The sequence below is a fragment of the Monodelphis domestica genome, chromosome 7, assembly GCF_027887165.1.
Source record: "Monodelphis domestica isolate mMonDom1 chromosome 7, mMonDom1.pri, whole genome shotgun sequence".
Taxonomy (NCBI): Eukaryota; Metazoa; Chordata; class Mammalia; order Didelphimorphia; family Didelphidae; genus Monodelphis; species Monodelphis domestica.
The window spans coordinates 195,347,563-195,373,163 of NC_077233.1; the positions used below are offsets into that span (position 1 = coordinate 195,347,563).

Genomic DNA, 25,601 nt, shown 5'->3' on the forward strand with positions numbered 1-25,601 from the left:
ATGTTCTGCAACACACACACACACATCCATAGCTACATTTTTTTTCTCTTCTGCAACTGACTGCATGTCAGTCTTTAAAGTTCTGAAAGATTCACTGATTTGTCCAGGGTGATAGAGCCAGTGTATACTGGAGATAATACTTGAACCCATTTTCCAAGTTGTGAGTTCTCTCCAATGATGTCAAAACTTTAGTGGAAGTGAATTGATCTTATTTAATATTTCCCAGTAAAATTTTATTCTGGTTTGGGCTGCTTTCAGGAGTTTTGTGGCCTATCCATGTATAGCTCTCAGGTCATGAATTTGACACTTCTGCTCTAGGCAACTGTCTTGCTTTCATTTTAACCTGTTGTCTTTTGTTTCAGGAAACAGTCTGGGACTTTAATTTAATTTAATTTTAATTTTAACAGCTTTAATTTCTTAAAGGCAATTTTCAAATCTATCTAATATCATCATCAATCAATTGAGCAACAATTATTAAATGATGAGTTCTACCTATTTATGTTCAGTTTGTGACTTCTCATATTTTCACACCAAATATAAATTTTGCCTAAAAATATAAGATGCAGACAACCTGTATCTTTAGAGGGCATTTCCTCACCTGGCAATTTTCCTAGATCAGTGAAACCATAGGTCCAATTGTATCCCTAATTATTTTGAATTTAAGTTGAAAGAAATGATATGCATAATTCCAACATGTTATTTCCACAGTATCTTATTTATGTAGGCATCCAGAACCTGACATTTTTGTCTCACTGTCCATGAGTTTTAACAGCTGTACCATTTTGTGGTTGAGCTTATTTGGCTTACTACCCATCCTTTGGATTCTGACATCCATTCCAACCAATTCTGGCTTTAAATGACAGGTTAAAATGACAGCAAGACAGTTGCCTAGAGCAAAAGTGTCAAATTCATGACCTGAGAGCCATAGATAGGCCACAAAACTCTGGAGAGCAGCCTAAAGCAGATTAAAATGTTATTGGGAAATGTTAAGCAAGATCCATCCATTTCCACTGAGGTTTTGACACTATTGGAATTGGTTTTTAAAAATTAATACATTGACAATAACATAAATGTAGATCTAGAAGGGATCTTAGAGATTATTTAGTTCAAGTTACTCATTTTATAGGTAAATTACTTCAAATCATTGCTCATTCTACCACATCCTATTGCTTCAATCCCTTAAATGTTATTCTAGTTTTACAAGGAGACCAGGGCTGAACCCCTAGTCCTAAAACTGATTCCCTTCACACTAAAGATAGAGCAATGCCCTTTGCTTCAGTATAAAATGTATTGCCATAAAGAGATAAGATTCCTGATTTAAACTTTTCTTATGCAAACCAAACCATTGTTCCAAATAGCTCATAGCAGGACAAAAATACCAAATAATTGCAAATATGAATTCTGGCTGAATTTCAACAAAACTAGAACTTCATTGACTCATAGATTTAGAACCAGATGGGAAATTTTCAGATAAGTGAAATGATCAGATCCAAACCCCTCATTTTGTGGATGAGGAACATCTCTCAGGCAGGAGAGCCTATTATAACTTGTCTGACTTAAGACTTATTTCTACCACATGGGGAGTAAATGGTGGAGACTGGATATGAACCCAGCACCCTAAATCTAATCATTTTAATCAACTATATCACAGTTTGTTCAGCAAATATATATGTACCATAGAAGAAATTTTTTAGGTAATTTACCTTAGAAAAATGAGAACATGAGAAAAAGAAAAGATATCATTGTACCAAGAATTCTTAACCTTTTTGTGGGTATGGACTTTGGCAGCCCAGCAAAATCTTTCTTAGAAGAATGGTTTTAAGTGTATAAAACATATTACAGAGGGTTATAATGTAATTTCACTTCTATTGAAGTATCAAAATATTTGTTTAAAAAACAAGTTGATGGACCCAAAATAAAGAATTTCTAAGTTAGATGAATAGATAGGAAGTTTTAAAATATGTAGACAAAGATATATTTTTGCTATAGAAAGATGTAACGAGAATTGTATGGAAAGGAAACAAATGTTTATTAAATGCTTTCTGTGTCCCAGCCACTGAGCTGAGCAGTTTACAGATATCTCATTTAACCCTTATATCAGTCCTAGGAAGTAGCATTTCTCCATTTTACAGCTGAAGAAATTGAAGCAGCCAGAGATTAGGTGACTTGATAAGGGTCACACGGTTAGTATTGAGTCTAAGGCTGGATTTGGACTCCCCTCCAGAGCTGATGAGCAATTCCATTGGGTTTTACATGTATCATTGTACATACATGTACATCACAAGACCTATTTCCATATTATTAATATTTGCAATAGGGTGATCATTTAAAGTCAACATCCCCAATCATATCCCCATTGAACCATGTGATCAATCACATATTTTTCTTATGGGTTTCTACTCTCATAGTTCTTCCTCTGGATTGGATAGTGGTCTTTCTCATAAGTCCCTCCGAATTGTCCTGGATCATTGCATTGCTGCTAGTAGAGAAGTCATTATGATAGATTGTACCACAGTGTATCAGTCTCTGTGTACAATGTTCTCCTGGTTCTGTTCCTTTCTCTCTGCATCACTTCCTGGAGATTCTTTCAGTTCACATGGAATTCCTCCAGTTCATTATTCCTTTCAGCATAATAGTATTCCATCACCTTCAGGTACCATAATTTGTTCAGCCATTCCCCAATCGATGGATCCCCTCATTTCTAATTTTTTTTTGCCACCACAAAGAATGCAGCTATAAATATTTTGGCACAAGTCTTTTTCCTTATGATCTCTTTGGGGTACAAACCCAACAGTGGTATGGCTGGATCAAAGGGCACTATGCCTTCTTTCTACATCAAGCCCCCCATTTCTGTAGCTTTGAGTTAGGTGGTCAACAATCTAATTACAGTGTCTATTTTACCTTGTAACTGGCTATTCACACATGAAAGAGAAGTTTTTAAGCAAATGAATTCTCCCTTTCTTCTCTCCCCTCCACACCCCAGCATTTGCCTATCCTTCAGGTTTCTGAAGGGAGAAAAACATAACTGGAAATGGAATTTCTCTTGCTATTTGACTTCATTTTCCAGAGGGAGGAGAGAAAGGGAATAGGTCTGGCCTCAAGACAATTTTGAATACATGTTTTCCTTTGGTGGATTCCCTCAATACAATCCTGTTCTCCTCTCCCACCTTCATTTATAATCATAAAAGCCTGGCACTAGAAAGGTCTATAAAGACAATCTGGTGGACCCCCTTTATAAATAATTTCGTAAATCCACTGAAGAAATGAATGCCTAAAGTAATTAAGTGGACTTCTTAAAGTCACATAGCTAGTTAGCGGTAAAATCAGTGTTGAGACCATCTCCTAATTCTGCCCATTTATCTTCTAGTCACTCTTAAATACTTAGCTTACTATCTCTTTAATGTTATTAATAAAGGTTTTATAGAGGCAATTTATTTTATTATAGCATTTTGTGATTATATGGCATGTCCCAGAAGTCTCAGCTTATTTTTAAGTGTTAAAGCTTAAGTCTAGGGGGTATCTGGATAGCTCAGTAGATTGAGAGCCAGGCCTAGAGATGGAATGTCCTATTTTCAAATCTGGCTTCAGACACTTCCCAGTTGTGTGAGCAAGTCACTTAACCCCATTGCATATCCCTTACCACTCTTCTGACTTGGACCCAATATTGATCTAAGGCAAAAGGAAAGTGTTTATATATCCATTTTTCCCCTTTGTTCTAAAAATCTTTTCCTGCTGTCTTAGAATTGATGAGTAACAGTTATAAGTCAGATGAAGTAAGGGCTAGTCAATTAGGGTTAAGTGACTTGCCCAAGGTCACAAAGCTAGAACATATCTGAGGCCAGTTTTGAACCCTTAGCCTTCCCATCTCCAGGCCTGACTCTCTATCATACAGCTGCCCCTTATCCATTTCTAATTATTAGTGGAGTAATAAAACTGATTTTAGGTTCCTTTCTCTCAATTTGCCATGGACCTAATGCTTCTCATTATAGCTCATGGAATGACCTCTTCCTTTACCCTATTGACCTTCCCCCATAACAGATTCTCAAAGTTCTCAAGTGTTTGTTAATAAGTTTGTATTTCTTAGAGATGACTTTTCTATTGAGGCCCTGATCAGCAGAGTCCCTACCTTCTCAGCTTTAAGTAATCAGCAGAAATGGAAAAAAAATCCTCTCTTAGGAAATTAGAAAACTACTGATCAAGTGATCAAGTCAATGAATCAATCAGCATTTATTAAACACTTACTATGTGCCAGGTACTGGACTAAGCCAGGGGATGAAAAAAAAAGCAAAAATGAAGCAGTCTCTATTCTCAAGGAGTTTATTTACCTTCTATACAAAGATATAACATGTACACATAACTATATATACAGAATATATATAAAAATAAATACAAGGCAGTTTAGAGAACGACACTCAAAACTGGAGGGAAATGAGTTTCAGAAAAGGCTTCATGTAGACAATGGTGCTCCAGCTGAGCCATAAAGTAAGTTAGGGGTTCCATGAGATAAGGAGAAGGAAAAGAGAGAGGCTACCAGGGATGGTGTGAACAACCAGTAAAAAGACACAGAAATTGTAGATGGTGACTCATGTGTGAGGAACAGCGTGAAGACTAATTAGAATGAATCGGATTATAGAAAAGGCAGGAATGTAAAGTAGGGTTGAAAAGGTTGGGGTCAGGTTGGGACAATCTTATAAAGGCAACGAGTTCCATTCGTCTGTCCCTTGGAAAGTTATTAGCAAAGAAAAAGAGGAAGTTGTTAATGTCTTTTGAAATTGCTTCCTTTAGGAATACACCAAAGCAGCAAAAAGTCATTGAACATTTTCTTCCTATTTCTGATAGGAAGATGATTCAGCAACAAAAGACTTGGTTCCATACTTCTCCATTAGTTATTTTATTTGTCCTTCATGGGAAGGAATGTCCAAATGTAACTTTGAGGTTTTTAACCTTTTTTTGTGACCATCTCAAGTCCTAAAATGATTTGGATCAAAAGAGTCCAATAGGACTTGTTGCTGGCATAACATTGGTGGAACTGGGCTTTCCTGGTAAGATGGAAAACCATTAAACTCAGTAAACAGTCCTCAAACAAGGGGAAAACAACAACAATGATGCATTTACTGCCCTCTTTCTTCCTTATGGATATATAGGGAATAAAGGAAATGGAGTCACAATAGTGGTCTTTACTGGCTCATTTCCATTTTTCCTGAGAAGAATTATAAAGGAGTTATTTGTAAAGCTTGGTGTGGACTTGGCCACAAAAAGCAAGTAATGCGTGGGATCATTCTTTCCCCAGTCATTTCTTTTACAGGCTAAAGGTTAGTCCCTTATTTTCAGTTGTCCGGCAGCCTCTCAGATAACCACACTTGGTGCTGACCTTGTCACCACAACATCCACCCTGCCATTGCCATGAGGTTACATGAATGCTCTGGCGTGTCCTTCCAAATACCACTGTTGTCACATGTGGTATCCTCTCTACTAACTCTAACTTAGGATAACTGACATGGTTTTTCCTTCCAAAGTCTCTTGACAATTTTTATTATTAGCAGCTGACTCTTGGTACACATGCAACACAAGTGCCTGGGAGCTCTTAATGCCTGAGGCATTCTTGGCCTTGCTCTCCTGCTGCCTCTCCTCCTCCTCTTGCTACTACAGCAGCCCCTTCTGCCATCAACATGCCTCTCACTGAAACTTCATAGGATGGTGGGATTTCTCGGTGACTGTCAGTGTTGTCCATGAATTCTAGGCTGCTCTCAGTATATAGGGGTGGGGGGATGTTGAAGGCCTCCTTCTGCTCCAGAGAGAGTTGCTTTTCAGGATCGATGCTGTCTTCATAAGATGGGGGATAAAAGTCTGGCCTGTTCAATAAAGGATACACAAACACATAAAAATGCTTTAAAAATGTTTGCATCAGTTGATAACAAATACATTGAACTCTATGTCTCATATTCATAGTGGAGTTTTTTATTTAAAATTTTTTTCAGATTACACATTGATATAATTTTTAATATTTCTTCTCTGACATTTTGTAATCCATGTTCTCTCTCTCTCTCACCCTCCCTTCTCCCCAAGAAGGCAGGCAATATGATATAGTTTGTACATATATTAGCATATAATACATACTTCCTGTTTGTCATGTTGTGAAATAAGACAGATATTGCTTATACTAGAGAAAAATTCATGGAGGAAATAAAGCAAAGAATGGTTTAAAATGAAACCAAGGAAACATCCATTTTGAAACAGAAGTCCTCTTTCATCACTACACACAGTAAAATATTTTGCTTTTAACTATGAGATAAGGTTATGGACCCAGTCATGCTCTCTTGTTAGTTCCCACTTTCCATCAGTGACATATACTCTTTAGACGTCAATCAAGGTTGAATTCCCAACCACAGATCTAGTGTTGAAACAAACCCCCAGAAGCTCTCCGGTTTTAAAGCTATCATTTTGCAGATAAGGAGGCTGAAGTCTAGGGAAGTTAAATGTCTGTCCTATGGTCACACAAGTAGTTTGTATCGAAGGTGGAATTTGAACCCAGGTCCTCTGATTCCAAATTTAGTGCTCTTTTCACTAGCAAGCTGAAACAACTGTTTTCTGCCCTGAGCTGAGACCTTTCAGAGAATGAACCTAGGGTTATAACATCATTCCAATGAATCTCTGATATTAACTAAACTCTAACCCAGGAATTGACAAACTATGACCTGGGGGCCAAATTTAGCCCCATGGGATATAGTTTACTGACCCTTGCTCTAATCCAAGAAGCCAATTGGTCCAGACCTTCACATCAATAAATATTGAGTGCAGGATGCAATGTATCAGGCACTTCCCATTTTCCCATTATATCTTTAATTTGAAATTCTTTGATGATTCCATAATTTAATCTTCTTCTGGCTTCTCTTCTTGTCTGTGTTTTTCCACAACTCTAATATACTAGAAGTCTTCTGGTTATAAGGATTAGTTCTTTCAGATCACAAGAGTGCTAACTTGCCATTTTCTGGGCAAAGATCATACTTTAGGATTACTAACTAATTTTTGCACATGGCCCAAGACTTGTGTGATTCATCAGAGATGAAAGGAGTTCCACAGGACTGAGAGCCAACTTGTATTTTTGTCCATTTTATGGATTGCCATGACTGAAGAAATTCATCAACCAGTGGCCACCCTTCTGGTAATCACTGTAATCACTTGGTTCTACAAAACCATATAGACAAAAGCAACCCACTTTTTCAAAGTAGGTCTCTCAATAGTCTTATGCAAATAGCAACTCATATTTGGCTAGGGGACAGATGTAACTCATATTTCATTGTCAAAAAAAGGTCATTTTTGGAGGCAGCTGGTTAGCTCAGTGGATTGAAAGTCAGGCCAGAGATGGGATGTTCTAGGTTCAAGTCTGGCCTCAGACATTTCCCAGCTGTGTGACCCTGGGCAAGTCACTTAAACCCCATTGCCTAGCCCTTACCACTCTTCTGCCTTGGAACCATTCCACAGTATTGATTCCAAGATGGAAGGTGAGGGTTTGGGGGGAAAAAAAAAGGTCATTTCCTGCTGGAATGAACATGTTGTTTCATTCATTCATTGACCAGACATTCATTAAAGACCTACCATATTAAAGATTAAGTCTCACAACAGGTGCCAAAAAAAAAAAAGAGATAATCCCTACCTCAGTCAAGGTACTTACCATTCAGAAGGGGACATGAGACACACACCCATAAGAGTATTACAAAATAGAATATGGTAAGTGCATATATTGGTAAAAAAAATTATAAGTTTTAGGGATCAAGAAAATCTCAAGGCTATTTTCGATCCTGTCCCTCTACCTCCTACTTTCCTCACTGATAAATTTTTATTTCTCTGTCACGAATGAGAAGGAGGCGAGGTAAGAGTGATGAGGGAGTTTTGCTCAGCTTTGTATTTATAGACCTAGCAATGACAGCACCCACAGTGAGTGTTTGTGGCTTTGTAACCACAACAGAGCAGGAACTACCATTCTTAACCACAACCCCCCTCCAAATGTTACCAGGACCAAGGCCAGCTAGCTAAGGGAGCTGTCTACTGTACAGCATCCTTCTCAGTCATCACTCAGAAATAACTCAGACATTTCCACTCCGTGCTTTGGGTCACCTATGCAAAGCTCTGAGAATCATTCCCCTCTCTCACCCTTGATGGAGAGGAGAGTAGGAGTTCGATTGGAACAGAGCCTGAAGAGCTAAGCCTGCTTGAGTTTGCCAAGATGTCTATGTTTAGGGCATTTTTTTTTCCATGAAGAACAAGACCTGTGGCTCCTCTTCTGGGGACAAGGCTAGCTTCATCTATGGGCACAAACAGCACTTCTCTGGGTGAGGTAATTTGGGGGGTCCCTAGAATATTGTGGTCAGTTCAAAAATATCTGCACTCCTCCCAACCCTCTGAATCAGACATCAAGTATCTGAACTATCACCAATGGAGATTCAGGCCTTTGGATTATTATAGTTTTCTCTATTCATCTTTTAGATTTACAAATAAACTTGGAAAGTAGAAGACAACATGGGTTAATGGAGATGGTGTAAGCCTTGGGATCAAGAAGACCAAGTTTCAAATTTGTCATACAAGTCTTTGAGAGAGAAAAAAAAAACCCCTCTGCCTCTGGGATCAGAAGACCTATGCTCAAATATCACTTCTGATATTTTCTGTTTGTGTGACCTTGGGAGAGTCATTTAACTGCCCTAAACTTTATCTTCTTCCTCCATAAAAAGCATTTGTATTAGATTTTTCCAGCTCTTGTTCTATGAATTCTTTATTCTTTATTCTTTATTCTTTATTCTCCTCAACAAAAGGAAAAGAACACCAGATGCACTCGCCTTACTGTCATTGTGAGACTCAAAGGTGATAACGTATGAAAAGTGCTTTGTTTTTATTTTTAAACAGTGCTTTATTTTTGTTTTTGTTTTGCTGTCTAATTAACATACCTCAAAGAGGATTAAGTGACTTCTCCTAGAAAGTGTATGATGCCAACGAGAAGTTCTTTGTAAACCTTAAAGATATATAAAGGTCAGTTTTTCTCAAGACATAAAATCAGTTTGTACTCAAGTGTCCTAGGAGCACGAAGTAGTAGAAGAATACTGAAGGGGGAGGACATTATGAATTAGGGGAATGGCCTTTCTGAAATAAACTTTTCCTAGATTGCAATTTTGTTGACCTGAGGAGCCCATGGTGCTCCAAGGTTAACCCGAGTCTCCTAGATAATGAAATCTTTTGTCCCTGGAAGAGCCTATGGATATCCAATACTGTAACTGAAAGTAATTTGGCATATAGTGAATAGAGAGCTGACTTTGGAATCAAGAAGATATGGGTTCAAGCCTTGCCTCTGACATGTACTAGCTGAGAAATAGGTGCTATGATCATCATCATTTTACAGTTGAGGAAACTGAGACAGACATAGGTTAAGCAACTTGCCCAGGGTCACATAGCTCCTAAATGTCTGAGGCAGGTTTCAAACTCATCTCTTCCAAGTCCTGTGCTTTATTTATTGTTCTACCTGGCTGCTAGGTATATCACAGGTTCATCAATTCTGGGCAAACCATTTAGCTTCTTGCAGACGTCTAAGATTGTAGATTGCAGAGAAAGTACCAGCTTCACTGAGAGAAGGACTTCCTCTCCATGAAGGTTTGGTCCTCTCCCTACACCATAACTTTAGGTTAACTATGTGACTGTGCTGCAATTCAGTCCCAGCCTCTTGACACCAGCAGGACCTGTGGCATCCCAGCTACATACCTGTCCACAGTGGGAACTCGTGGGGCCCCATGCCTTAGGTTCTGTCTGAGCACTCTGGTGAAGATGTCTTTGCCTTGGCTTGCCTGCTGGTAGGTGCTCCAAAAAATTCCACTCAAGAGGATCAGGAACCCCAGAGGCAAAAGGCAATAGGCCAGGATCAGCTTCCCCCTGCAGTTAGGGCCTGAGCCCAGGGATATGAAGAAGGCCCCCAGACAGATGGTTAGGAAGCCAGTCAAGAGGGTGAGGCAGCAAAGGACTGTGAGGTTCACTCTCTGCATCCTTTTGCCTCTGGAGCCCAGCTCCCCGTCTGCTACTATCTTCCTTGCCTGCTGGTGACTTTCCAAGACAAGCCCTTCCTACTTGCACTTTTCCAGGCTTTATTCACTCTGGAACTAACTGGCCTTTGGACAATTAAATGAAGCAGGCACTTATTAGCTACTCATTAACCATTGAAAGGAGCAGTAATATCCTTGGGGAATTAACCTACAAACACAAACCTGACTTAATGTAGGAAGGACAGGCACCCAGGGAGCTCCTTTGCCCTTCTGAGTGGGGCCTTCTGCTTAGCTGATTCCAGTTACTTGCTGGAGGCTCCGCGGTTCTGTGGTTGAAAGAGCACTGCTTCCTCTGAGTCGTTCTTCATTACTGGTTCTTAATCCCCACTGGGTGTAATACCTCCATTAGAAGCTTAAGAGATAGCGCTCCTCTGGCAGCTCTGTTCTTTATGGCTTGGCAAAAGCTCAGTCCCTTTTCCTCTGTAAGTAAGAAGGCCCTCATTCCCTATGGCTTCCATTAGCTGGTGCCTACCCTCCTGGATTTCTCTTCCTTCCTCCCAAATCTGTGATAGTAGAATGGTTCTAAGTAAACAAACTCTCTTGGCAAACTGCCTCACTTTCCACATTCCAGTTCAAAGCATTTATTCATTCAGCAAACAAGAAAGCATTTATTAAACGACTACTATGAAAAACACCTCGAAAGGCAGGGTAGTATACACAGAGGTATCCAAGTCATGTAGGCCCATAAGCTCCCTGGAAAAGCTCTTAAGTGGGCCTGAACCAGATTAAACTATGGTTAAGCAGGGCAGCTAAGTGGCTCAGCTGATAGAGAGCACCAGGCCTGGAGGTGACAGGTCCTGGGCTCAAACATGGCCTTAGATACTTCCCAGCTATGCGATCCTGGGCAAGTTACTTAGTCCCAATTGCTTAGCCCTTACCGCTCTCCTGCCTTGGGATCAATATATTACTGATTCTAATGTGGGAGGTAAGGGTTTTTATAAAAAAAAAAAAAAATATATATATATATATATATATATACACACACACATACATATATATATATTTGAAGAATATTTGTCAAAATAAATAAATATACAACATAGATAATGTTTGATAAAGTCAATATGTGGCTATATTTCTATTTGAGTATAGTGGATAGAGAATTAAATAGGGAAAGCACGGGGTTCTTGCCTCTGAAATATATTAGCCATTTATGTGGAAAGTCATGAAGTCTCTCAGTACCACAGGCATCCGGGACTATGATATGCAGAAGAAATATCCATCTGTATTTGTAGAGGGAGTTCCTCACTGAGAATTCACTACATTAATGAAATCAGAGGTCTGGTCCAAAGAAGAAAAAAATGTGCTGGACAATGGTAATACAAGCTCCAACTAAAACAGGTCCTGCCTCAAGAAAGTTATATTCTACGGAATTAGTAATGCCATTCCTCAAAATGCCAAGCAGGAGAAGAAAACTACAGTAGAGCTACTGGGGCTGAACCTTGGAGACTGGGGAAATGGCAGAGCAGAACCCATATAATTATGAAAATTAATCACATAGTGCTAGGAGCTTCCCGTTCCTTTTAAGGTCAAGCAAAAATGTGTTTGTGTATAAATGTATGTGCTCTCTGGACCTAAAAATAATAGCTAGCCTTTTATAGTATTTTAAGGTTTGCAAGGTACTTTGCAAATGTTATCTGATTTTCACAACCCTGAGAAGTAGGTGCTATTATATTATTATCTTCATTTTACAGTTGGAGAAAAAAACAAAGTAGACATAGGTTAAGTGGTTTGCCCAATGTTGCATAGTTAACAAAGTGTCTTTGATTTGAACTCATATCTTTCACCTTCCAAGTCTTCTGTTTTATCTACTGTTTTACCTGGCTGCTAGGTATGTCACAGGGGCTCAACACATACCTGTTGGTTTACAAACAATTAAACATTCCTAGCTCAAGGATTCCTTATTATCAAAGGTAGCAAGGCTTAGAGAAGGGCTATGTATCTGTTTAGAGAGGAATAGTATCTTTTTGGAATCTACTTGTTTTTGTTCTTAAACCTAACCAGTCTTAGAATTGATATTAATTGATATTAGATCCAAAGCAGAAGAGGGATAAGGACTAGACAATTGGGGTTAAGTATCTTGCCCAGGGTCACACACATCTAGGAAGTGTCTGGGGGTCAATTGGAACCCAGGTCCTCTCAATTCCAAACCTTGTACTCTATCCACTGAGCCACCTAGCTGTCCCTGGAATCTACTCAGTAGAATGCTGCATTGTCAGCTACTTAAAAGTGCCTGGGTGGAATAGTGGGTAAAGCTCTAGGCAGGTAGTCAAGGAAGATCTGAGTTTAAATTCAGCCTCAGGTACTTATTAGCTACATGACTCTGGATAGGTCACTTAACCTCTACCTCAATTTCCTTAATTATAAAATGAAGATAATAATGAATATCTATCTCCTAGGGTTGTTGTGGGGATAAAATGAGATAACATTTGTAAAGCATTTAGCATAGTGCATCGTATATAATAGAGAATATACAAATATATAAAAAGAAGGAAGGAAGGTAGAAAGGAAGGAAGGAAGGAAGGAAGGAAGGAAGGAAGGAAGGAAGGAAGGAAGGAAGGAAGGAAAGAAGGAAACAGAAAAATGAGCTAGAGTAGGAAATGGCAAACCACTCCAATAGACAAAAAATTCTGGTCAAGGATTAGAGGGAATGGCTGGAAAATTCTTATTCCCCTTTATGGGTTGAGATTAAAAAAAAGTTACTGAGAACATTGTTAATGATTTAATAAAACATTTTTTTAAGAGTAGATGAGGCTAGCCCAGGTTTCAAGCTTCGGAGGTAAGTTGGTGAGTGAAGAGGAAACAGACCACTACAAACTCATAATTCCTTCTTCCAATCAGGCAAGGGTTTAAGGGATGGCAGCTAAATAGCTAGTGGATAGAGTGCTGCAATTGGAATCATTTGAGTTAAAATCTCGCCTCAGGGACTCACTAGCTTTGTGACCCTGAACATGTCACTTAATCTCTTTGAAACTCGGTTTCCCTATCTGTAAATATGTAAAATGAGAAATAATAAAAGCACCTGTTTCACAATGGTTGAGATGATCAAATAAGACATCTGTAAGGCACTTTGCAAACCTTAGATAAATGTTAGGGCAATTTTTTTTCAAAAGTCCCTTTTACAGAGAAGAGAAGTTAATTGAAATAGTTCCAGAGAAATTGGGAAAGAAAGGTAGAATGAAAGAAGGTGAATATTCTCAGAAAAAGGATGAAGAGAATTCTAGAAGAGACTTGAATTGGCAACTCAGGGGGGAGGATTGGGGTTGAAAGATAGAATTATTTCCAGAAATAAGAAAAAAAAAATCATCTCCAGAGACAGTAGAGGTTGTGGCATTTTTCACAGCTAAAACTTTCTAAGCAATTATTTGTCTTTGAGGTGATATTTGTTACATTAATAATAAACTACAGAGTAACCTTAATACTTATTTCAATTTAAGACCAAGCAAGAAATAGAGAACATTACAAAATGTAAAATGAATGACTTTGATTACTTTAAATTAAAAAGTTTTTTGTACAGCAAAACCAATGCAACCAAAATTAGAAGAAAAGCAACAAACTGGGAGAGCATTTTAAAAACAAAACTCTTTGACAAAGGTTTAATTTCCCAAATATATAAGGAACTAAGTCAAATTTACAAAAAAATCAAGCCATTACCCAATTGACACATGGTCAAGGGACATGAATAGGCAATTTTCCCATGATGAAATAAAAAATAAGCACTTGAAAAAATGTTCTAAATCCCTCCTGTTTAGAGAAATGCAAATTAAAACAACTCTGAGGTACCACCTTACCCCTATCAGACTGTGCAATATGGCAGCAAAGGAAAGTGATAAATGTTGGAAGGGATATGGCAAAATTGGGACACCAATACACTGCTGGTGGAGTTTTGATTTAGTCCAACCATTCTGAAGGGCAATTTGGAACTATGTGCAAAGGGCGCTAAAAGACTGTCTGCCCTTTGATCCAGCCATACCACTGCTGGGTTTGTACCTCAAAGAGATAATAAGGAAAAAGATTTGTATAAAAATATTAATAGCACTCTTTGTGATGGCAAAAATTTGGAAAATAAGGAGATGCCCTCCAATTGGGGAATGGCTGAACAAATTGGGGTATATGATGGTGGTGGAATACTACTGTGCTGAAAGGAATAATGAACTGGAGGAATTTCATGTAAACTGGAACAACCTCCAGGAATTGATGCAGAGTGAGAGAGAATATTGTACACAGAGACCGATACACTGAGGCACAATTGAATGTACTAGACTTCTCTGTGATTAAGGACAAACCAGAGGGACTTATGAGAAAGAACACTATCCACATCCACAGAAAGAACTGTGGGAGCAGAAACACAGAAGAAAAACACATGATTGATCACATGGTTCAATAAGGATATGATTAGGGTTTTAGTGTTAAAAGATCACTCTATTGCAAATATGAATAACATAGAAATAGGTTTTGAACAATGATACATGTATAACCCAGTGGAACTGCTTGTTGGATTTGGGAGGGGGGAAGGAAGAGGAGGTGGAAATCATGAATCATGTAACGATGGAAAAGTATTCTAAATTTAAAAAAAGAAAAAAATTATTTAAGCCTAGCAGATTAAGGGGTTTAACTGCTTAAAGAAAAAGAGGATTTCTCCTATTATACCAACAATCAGCAAGCATCTATTAAGGGATTACTCCAGTGTATTTCATTAAATGGGTGGAGTCCCCATGTTTAATTGATGAATTAATGGAACACAACAGTTTAGTAACTAATGAAAAATTGCTAAGTATATTCCTAAATTTCCCCAGAACTCAGATGAAGACCAGGAAGATGAAATTAAGTCAGTTGGCAGGCTGATGAGGCTGATTCCAAACCATCTCCATATTATCTATGGGATTAAAGATGGTGAAAAAGAAAGATATTTATGGCCTTCAAATCTAGGAACTGTCTTTTGAAGTTACCAGAAAGATAGGAAGCCTCAGCTATCTGGAACTCTCTGGGTTCCAGATCCATAAGGGTCACAGAACATACTCTAAACTCTACTCAGTTGCTTCTCTTTCCTGTCTCCCCCCAAGAAAAATAGTATTGCCTCAAATACTTCTCAGCTGTTTGGTGCTGGGTAAGTCACTTAACATCATTTGCCTAGCCCTTGCCCATCTGTCATGAAGTTTTTCATAGGACAGAAAATAAGGCAGTTAAAAAAAAAGAAATATGGTATTGTCATTCTGAGCATGTCTTCTCTCATTCAATCTGTAATCAAATTGATATAAACTATCATTTATGCTCAACACCCATGCAGCACAATACCATTACACACACACGTACACACACGTCTCATTAAATATATGGCAGGTGAGTTTGGGGGTATTTTTAGTTGATTATAAAACATAAAATTTTCTTCATGCACTCACCATGTTCATTGTTCATATGGCATGAATGTTTGCTCATAATTAAAAAATATATATGGATGGAACATTAGATGTCACTATCACTTAAAACTCTGGTGGTAAGTTGTGTTTGGAGGGTTAGGGAGTGCTGGTCCTCATCTGTAATTTCATCCATATAGGACATTTCTGATCTACTGCATAGATTTGTAACTAGATGCAAATCTATAACTTTTTAAATAACATGGCCAGCACTAGAAAGTAAAGTAACTTTCTTGTGATCACACACCTAGCATATGCCAAAGGAAGAATTTGAACTCAGGTCTTTTAACTCCAAGACAACCATCTATCTATCATTTCAGGCAGCCTCTAAGTGGCAGTATAAATTAAGATGCTTTAATTCTTAAAGCCCTCCCCTGTTTAGACTTCCTCTCTAAAGAATGATCTCTGCCCAAAGTACTTGAGGTCAGCTAGAATGTTACTTGTTTAATGATCCTCCCCAGACTTGAAACTCAGGGATAAGCATTAAAAAAGATTTAATATATATTTTAATGAAAATTCATTTTGTCTTAAAACCATGCACATTCTTGCTTGATTAAAACATTTCTCTTTCCTGGAATCATATTTTAGGTCCCTGAATAGCACAGGGAGCCCCCTTGGAGAAAGAAATTGGAGAAGAGAAACTCAGTTGTTGTTTTTAAAAACTTTGAACAAAAAGCCAAAAGCAATATAGAGAATTTACTCATCAGATCCCCAACCTAGGCCCTAACATCTCTCATTCATGCTAATTCACACATGTCTCCTCTTGGCCCAATATGGCTGGGATTGTCTTGACTGCCTGGTGAGAGCTAACCTGGGTCCTAGAAATTACCATATAGGAAGTAAGCTGACCACATGAGAATTCACAGAATAAATGTCTATCTCTTTAAAATTTACCTGTAGTATACTGGGGGGACTTAGAACTTGGGAATTCTTTACCTAGAGCATAGAGGGCCATGCTTTTTCAATGAAAAAAGGCAACTGAGACTTTGTAGTTTACATAATTAAAGGTGGAGATATTTTCCATAAAATCAATGTAGCCTAGAATTCTACAGCATCTCCTTTTCCATATCCCCATGTAAGACTTAGATATACTGTGGTAAAAGGAATCTGACTTGTCTCATCTACCTACTTCTACATTGGCTAGATAGAAATATGGTCATATTCCTCATTGGTAGTTGTCATTCTGGGCAGCTAGGTAGTCCTGTGGATAGAGTCCAGGCCTGGAGTTGGGGAGATTAATTTTCCTGTGTTCAAATCTGGCCTTAGACACTTGTTGGATGACTCTGGCCACGTCACTGAACTCTGCCTCAGTTTACTCATCTGTAAAATGAGCTGGAGAAGGAAATGGCAGACTACTCCAGTATCTTTTCCAAGAGAACCCCAAATGGGGTCACAAAGGGTCAGACCCAACTAAAAAATAATAAAGCTGTTAGTTTGAAAAGAAAAAAAAGTCATTGACTAGCCTTGTCCTATATTACATCAGTCATCCTTTCAGTAAGGTTAAAAAGTTTCAATTACTAGGCTACAGAATCCTAAAGATTAAGATTCACTGGACAGAACGTAAACAATACCACAAATTCTGGGACCCCGTGTTACCCCAGCCAACCCCTACAAAAGCATAGCTGTTGGACAATAGGAGCAGAAGGGCAACTACTGCTTCCATTAACACTAACAAAGATGATCAACCTTCTTCTCCCTTTGAAGTTATTTATTGATAGCATATAAAAGCAAGGAAATCTTTGGCCTCTGGGTTGGTGGTTAGGTTGGCCCAATATACTGTAGAAATAACAGTATATGTATTAGAAACAGTCTGAGCAAGAAAGCCAAGAGAGATCACTTTATGGCAGAGGAGTGAAGCTCTTAGTAGTCTGATGTTTCTTGGTTGGTCAGGTATCCTTCTGTATTTATGTACATAGACTTGTCCATGGTCTCTGGAAGATGTAGAATTCAAATGTGAATGGTAGAGACCTTCTGAATCAATTACTTAACAAGCATTTACTTAGTACCTACTATGTGCAAAACATTGTGCTAGGTACTGAGGATACAAAGAAAAATGAACAGTCCCTGCCTTTAAGGACTTTACTTTCTATCAGCCTATTCTAATTACAATACAAGCGTCTGGCAAGTGGGGATTGTTTCATTTTCTGTAATTGTATTCCCATTTGGCCCCATATAGGCTAATGCCTAGCACATAGTAGGCACTTAATAAATGATTGGTTGACTTCTTGCTCAGTGCACTTTCTTTCACAGTCCTATATGTTCATTTGAGACTCCAGGAAGGCATTAATTATTAACTTGGAAAAATTATGAATTTGTAGAGCCTTTGTGAAATCTTAACATCTGTTATAAAATTGTATACTAAAAGTTACATGGTATTACAAAATACCATGAAAATTGTAAACTAATGTTCTGTTGATGCATTGAGGCTTATGAAGGTATGATTCTCAGTTTTGAAGCTCTAACACTAGCATTATAGATCTTTATACCCTGGAAACTGAAAATATTTTAGACTGAATCTCATTGAGTTTCATAGTACCTATAAGTGTTCTATGCAGTACCTTGTTCTTGCCTTTTTGAGTCTCAGCTTTCTCATCTGTTAAATATTGACAGGTCTAACACATTGAATAGTATGAGCATCAAATAATACACTTATATAAAGCACTGTTGCCACATAAACATGAACTGTCATTAATATTGCTCTAATTGTTGGGCCTAGTAAATTCCTCATTCTAAACTTAGTCAGGTTCTGAGCCTTAAGGCAAATGCTGGGCTTAGGCAGGAAGTGCATACTCCCTGTGTCAGATTCCTAGGCCCAGTATGGAGTTAGGTTTGGTTCTGATCTTGTTATGATCTCTGAATCCCTTTTCTTGTGACTATATTCTTACCTTTTCTACAGTGGCTGAATTTCTTCTGTTAGAGGATTCTCCCCAGTAACTGGGTTATTGATTTTTTTTTTTTGTTCTAGATTCCTTAAAGCTGGATTCCTTAACATGCCCCAATTCACCAGTTCTCTAGTTAATGAATGAGTTCCTATCTTGCTTCCCAACTTCCCAGTTGCTGGTGTCCCTAAAACCTAATGTCCCAGGGCCTAGAGCTCTTAATCTTCTGGTTGACTGTCTAAGGTTCTGGCCATTTGCCAATTTAAACCACTGTTGACTGACTGCCTTCTCTTTTAATTTGTACAAGCTACTATCTTGTCCCTTAGGGGTTTTTGATCCTGGACTGTGAAGTAGCTAATAGCACTATACTTCCATTCTGCCTTTTCTCTATGGACTAATCCCTTCATCTGATATTGAAATTGATTTCCTAATATACTGGGTTGACCCTATCACTTGCCAACTCTAGAAACTCCTGTAAAAGTTAAAATTAAATCTCAATAATAATATTGTATTTATGAGGTTTGCTAATGATCATTAGAAATCAAGGAATAAAGAAGATACAAAATAAAGACCATCTGCCCATGGCTGGCTAGCCATTTTTTAGTCAACCCCACTCAGCACCATCAATGCTGATTCTACATCAGAGTGGGAGCCTCCAAAGCCCACACCCTTTATTCTCTGTCTACAGGAAGTATGTAATGACAGGAAGTCAGTGGGTTCTTGGGATATGTAGTTCTTTTTTAGGATAACAGATTTTCAATCATATACTCCCTATTGTGTCAAGTTAAAAATGTTAACTCCATTTGACATTCACAACCTGGTTCCAATTTAGCTTCCCAGGTTGATTTCACCTTACTGTGCTTTCTGATGTATTATATATTCTAGCTACAGTGGCCTATTCTATCTCCATACATGACATTTAATTTCCCACCCCTTTGTCTTTGCACATGCCTTTATTGGAACTCCCTCCTTATAACGTACCTTCCCTGAATGATTGGTAATTATCCTCTCAGTTGGTAGGTACTCCTCTCAAAATACTTTGTATTTACTTTGTTTATGTCATGTATTAACTTATAAGTGTATATGTTGTTTCATCTCAGCAGAATGGAAATTCCTTGAGCATAGGAATTAATTTTTTAAAAAATCCTTATCTTCCATCTGAGAATCAGTACTATATTTTGATTCTAAGGCAGAAGAATGGTAATGGCTAGGCAACGGGAGCCAAGTCACTTGCCCAGGGTCACACAGGTAGGAAGTGTCTGAGGCCAAGACCTCCTGGCTCTCTATCCAGGGAGCTGCCTTGCTGTCCCCAGACTAATTAATTTTAAACTTTGTAGCCCTAGTACTTTACAGAATATCTACTATACAGTTGGTATTTAATAAATGCTTGTTGAATTAATAATCTCAGATAAAAAATTCTTTGATTTGGCACTAGGCAATAGTGTAAATCAGTCAGTAAATATATGTGCTGGGAGTTGTGTGTTTGGTGCTGGGAATACAACTATAAGCAAAAGGAAATACAGTCCTTACCCTCAAGGAGCTTACATTCTAATGAGGAAAACAATCCATGAAAGGAAGTTGAATAAGGGAGTGAAGAAGAACAAAGGTATCCAGTCATCCTGAGGGAGTGAGGCAAGTTAAAGAAAGTCCATAGGACAATCTAGAGAGAAATTTGGCATGGCTGGCCTAGATTCCCCTCATTACATGAAGATTCTCAGAAGAGCCACCAGTCAAAGCACAGGCCTCAGCAGTACAGAGTACTTCCAGTTTGTGAATTCCAGTGCTAGAAGAGAGTTTCTATAGCTTATAAGCAATACCTTACCTGTTAAATTGCTTTGTTTAGTCAGCCCATCTATAAACACACCTTCATCAAGTGACCACGATGCTCCAGACTCTCCACAAGATCCTGGGAATGCAAAGTCAAAAATGAAAAGCTCTGCTCTCAAGGGGCTTATATTCTGTCAGAGAAGGCTACATATACATATACAAAGCATATACAAAATCAATATGAGGTTAAATCTGGTCATAGAGGAGATTAGCAATTAGGGTATCAAGAAAGGTTTCATATAGAAGGTGGAACTTGAGCAGAGTTCTGAAGGGAAAAAAGCTTTCTTTTTTTTTTAAAATGCATTTGTTTATTACATTACAATTCTCAGGTTATCTCCCTCCCCGCCCCTTCCCCCATTAGAGAAGGCACCATTTTACAAAAGAATATGTGTATATATAAAACTGTCTTGCTCATTTCTATTTACCAGTTCTTTCTCTTTTTTTCTTTTTAAATAATACTCATCTTCTGTCTTAGAATTGATACAAGTATCAGTTTTAAGGCAGAAGAGTGATAAAGGCTAGGCAACTGAGTTTGCGATTTACCCAGGATCATACAGCTCTGTGTCTGAGGCTTGATTTGAATCCAGGTCCTCCTGACTCTATCCTGACTCTCTATTCACTAAGACACCTAACCATCCCATCAATTCTTTCTCTGGAGGTAGACTTACACAAATAATTCTTCAAAACATATTTAGGTTGCTTTATATATTGTTCTCTTGGTTTTTTGATTTCACTCTTCATAATTTCATTTAAATATTTCCATTGTTTAAAACATTAATCTGCTCATCATTTCTTATAGTTCAGCAGTATTTCATCTTAATCACATGCCACAACTTGTTTAGCCATTTCCCCAGTTGATGGGCATCCCTTCAATTTCCAGTTCTTTGCCACCACAAAGAGAGCTGCTATAAATATTTTAAAATATATTGATTTTTTTCATTTTTCCCTGGTCACTGTGGGATACAGACCCAAGAGTGATATTACTAGGTCAAAGAGTATACACAGTTTTATACCTGGGAATAATTCCAAATTGGTTAGTTCAATTCATAGTTCCACCAAGACAGTGTCTACATTTTTCCATATCTACTTTGTTTGTCATTTTATCTTTTTTTTCTTCATTTCAGCCAGTCTGAGAAGTGAGAGATGATATCCTCAGAGTCGAGACTTGTTTTAATTTGCATTTCTCTAACCAATAATCATTTAGACCATTTTTTCATATAATTCTATATAGATTTGATTTCTTCATTCAAAAACTGTTAGGAACAAAGGTCTTTAAGACTTATGAAGAAAGCTGATTCTAGGTATCGATGATAGTACAAAGACATGATGATCGGAAATGAAGACATGAACAGTCTCTGTGTTTAAGGAATTTGCATTGTGTAGAAGGTAATATGTACCCATGCAAAATATATGCAGAATAAATTTTTGTTTTTCAGTTATGACTCCATTTGACTTCATGACTCCATTTGAGTTTTTCTTGACAAAGATACTGGTGTGGTTTGCCATGTCCTTCCCCATCTCCTTTGAAAATGAGGAAACTGAGGCCAATAGGGTTAAGTGATTTGCTCATGGTCTGAGCTAGTAAGTTATCTGAGGCCAGATTCGAACTCACAAAGATGAGTCTTCGTTACTCCAGTCCTGACTCAATCTACTACTCTAGCTAGCTACCCCATGGAATAAGTACAAAGTGATTTGTGAGTGGTGGTGTTGGAAATGAGAAGATGTTAAAACCTAGGGGCCAGCCAAACGACCTTAAAACTCTTTCAACATCACTGTTCCTTTGGAAGCAATAAGCCTTGACTAACTCCTTAAAAAAAATAAAGCTCTGAATTTGAAAGATTATGGAATTCAAGTTGTTATTCCTTTCTTCTACCCATGTCAGAGGCTGAAGTCCCTTTAGGGTCCATCTGGCTTACTCAAAGTTTCTGCCTGTCTAGTACATTCTGGCTTTTACTTGCTAGGGTTACCAAAGTTTTCACTATTCCCTGGAAAACAGGAAGAATTCCATTCTATTTTCCTGGAGTGTAGGGGGATTTTGAAACACAATTAATGGTGTGGAGAGAGTGCAACTCAACAGAGATATGGGGTCAAGGGGAAGAATAGTACAGCCAGATTTCACAAGGCTATTTCAGTTTAAAAAGTGAGACTGATGGAAGGGCATAGGTAAACATGTGAGGTGTTGGATAGCATGATTACTGATTGATTTCAGGATTACCCTTTCACACTTAATGGTTCATGGACCACTAGATGTACTTCCTCTTGTCCATGCTACTGCTTCCTCTCTTCCTCTTTATTTTGAGGCTTTTGAATGGATTAAGAAAACATCCCAAAGAGGGAAAAACCATAAATATTAAGGAAAAAGAAAAATGAATATTTCCTTACCAAAAAAAAGGAAGATTGATATGCATCCTTAAAGTACATGATAAATAAAAAATTTTAAACCATTCCTTTCTGTCTTAGAATCAATACTAAGTATTGGTTCCAAGGCAGAAGAGCAGTAAGGGCTAGGCAAATGGGGTTAAGTGATTTGCCCAGGGTCACACAGGAATTATCTGAGGTCAGATTGGAAACCCAAATCTCCTGTCTCCAGGCCTGGATCTCTATCCACCATGCTACCTAACTGCCTCAATAAATAAGTTTTTAAATCTATGAAAATACATTTTAGACAAGCCGATGTCACTTCACCAAGGAATAAAGCCAGTCCAGGTATACATCACTGGATTTCTCTAATGTAACTGGAAGTGACTTACCTGAGAATGAACTTGGGGCATGGCTAAGATTCAAGAGTGGAATAAAAAGTCTGTTGAGAGCTACCTACCAACAATGTATCAAAAAAAAGTATCAAATAAACAATGGTCATAGAGATTTGTTTGTGATAAACAAAAACAATTCAGTACTATGTAGTTGCCAACAGCAGTTTCAGAGTTATTATCCTTAAGGGGGGCTGGAATTAGTGATCAATGGAGATCATATAAAGAAATTATAAAAACCATGGGACACATCATTGTAGGTTGTAATAATTGAATAATAAAAAGAATAATGAAATACTGAGTATTTCATAAGCCATGATATGTTTTTTTTTAGAATTATACAATAGAAGCTATTTTTTCATTATTGACACATATTAAATCTTCATATAGTTTTCAATTAATTATATGGGAACTGGACCATTATCATGAACTGAGCTGTTGTCTCCAATTGCCTGAACATAAAACTTGATCTGTAAAAATTTAAGACTAATGATTTTGGAAGACATTGATGCAAAAAACTGGAACACTTTTCAAAATACAGGGACCTAATAGAGGAAATCACAATCATTTGGAAACAGAATGACAAAATGGGGCTGATAGTTGGTGCAGGAGATAGAATGCTGGGCCCAAGGTCAGAAAGACTTATCTTCCTGAGTTCAAATATACCCTCAGACTCTTACTAGCTATATGACTGGTCAAGTCACTTAGCCTTGTTTGCCTCAGTTTCTTTATCAGTCAAATGAGCTGGATAAGGAAATGGTAAATTACTCTAGTATATTTGCCAAAAAAAATCTGGGTCATTAAAAGTCAGGCACAATTGAAAAATGACCAAACAATAGCAACAAGAACATAATGTACATAGGCTCAGAGCCAGAACAATACTAAAACTCATCGAGCCTCATTGGCTCATTTTCTAGATAAGGAAATTGAGCTCTGGAGAGATTGTGTAACTTTCGGAAAGGTACCGAATCCCACTGCACAATAGTGTCTCACGATGACATAACATTCCTATTGTATTGTCTGCTCCTGGAGTTGTACCAAGGATGCTTCTGGTCAGCCCCCTTCAGGGAATGACAATCATATTTTAATATTTTTATTCACCTATAAAGAGAAGTTATTTGGTCTGCTTGTGCAATATATAATTCATAGAGCACTTCATATGAAAGAATAATAGCAGTGGCATCTCAAAATCATTTTTGGGCCCCATTGAAAAAGATAATATGTCACTTATATATGTATATTGCTGAAGCTTAAAGACTTTGGCCACATGATGAAAAGACAGGACTCAACAGAAAAGACTGATGCTGGGAAAGATTGAAGGCAAAAGGAGAAGTGAACATCAGAGAAAGAGGAGAATAGATGTCACAGAAGCAATAACATGAACTTGGACTTTGGGAGATATTGAAGGAGAGAAGCTTGGCAATCTGTGGTTCATGGGGTAATGAAGAGAAGGACACAACTGAACGACCAGACAACAAAATGTATTGCTTTAAGGTTTGCAAAGCTCTTTACATAGATTATCTCATTCAACCCTTACAACAACCCCGTGAGATAGGAGCAATTATTATTCCCATCTTACAGATAAAGTAAGTAAGGCTCAGACATTAAGTCATATAATGAATCCTCTCAGATCCATTTTTCTTTCCCAGTACCCCTTGCTCTCCAATTGCCATGGTTCTCTCTCAGTCCTCATGTCAGGGTTCTAAATTTTTCCCTGCCCCTGTCCTTACACTACTCAGAATCCTATGACTGTGCCAGAGTGATACTCAAATAATGGTCTTTCTAACTCCATGCTCAGTGCTCTGTCCACCATGGAGGCTACTTCTATAGGAAACTATAAATGTTTACAAAGCAAATTAAATCTCAAGCAAAGCACTGTGCTAAGTGTAAGGTTGATACCAAGATAAAAATCATCTCTAATGTCATGTAGTTTGCTATCCAAAAGGAAGATAAGATATCTAGAGGTAACTGCAATACACATTATATGATAAGTAACTTCTCTGTCTTAGAGCTCTGCTGGGAAGCCTTGTCTGCTTTTGAATGACCTCAAGAACATAGGAGCCAGGAAGATTGGAGCAATGGGATATAATTGGATATTAAATAAAGAGATTGTTTCTTCTCTAGAGTGACCAACATACAACAGTCTAGGACTAAGTGGGAACTCCTACCCAACCTCAAGTTGTTAAGCTACTAGGAAAAGATCAGTCTTACTTGGGATACTCTGAATCAAAGCAGAAGGCTGAAGCTATCCATAGTATAGAATCTGCATGCCTAGAAAGTGAAGGATAATGTTACTCACCAGCACCTAACAATAAATGAAACACAACTTGGAGTTCAGACTTGAGCTAAAGGAAATAGAAAAAGTCACAGCTTCTCCTTGCCTTAAGCCACAGGACAAGGAAATGGCAATTCACTCCAGTATCTTTGCCAAGAAAACCCTATGGACAGACAGTCTGATCCCACAGGTTCATGAAGAGTCGGACACGACTGAATGACTAAACAACAACTAACCAATGAAGAGTTTTAAGAGTTTTTTTAAGTTTATTCCTTTCATTAAATTCTTTTTGATGTCTAATTTCCATAGCCAACTTCCGCAGCTTAAGCTAAGATATGTAGCAATCAAAAACTACAAGCTGGAAAGCTGAACTCCTG

General features: G+C 38.0%; 1 protein-coding gene across 1 annotated transcript; it reads right to left on the reverse strand.

Moving 5' to 3' along the window:
* Positions 1–4,301: 4,301 nt before the first annotated feature.
* On the reverse strand, positions 4,302–10,132 carry TMEM252 (transmembrane protein 252). Its single transcript, XM_001373896.5, has 2 exons — positions 9,745–10,132; positions 4,302–5,852 (listed from the first exon to the last, which is right to left on the reverse strand). Exons 1-2 carry the CDS (start codon positions 10,020–10,022, stop codon positions 5,585–5,587), a joined length of 546 nt encoding a protein of 181 aa, XP_001373933.2. The 5' UTR covers positions 10,023–10,132; the 3' UTR covers positions 4,302–5,584.
* Between the last annotated feature and the right edge of the window lie 15,469 nt (positions 10,133–25,601).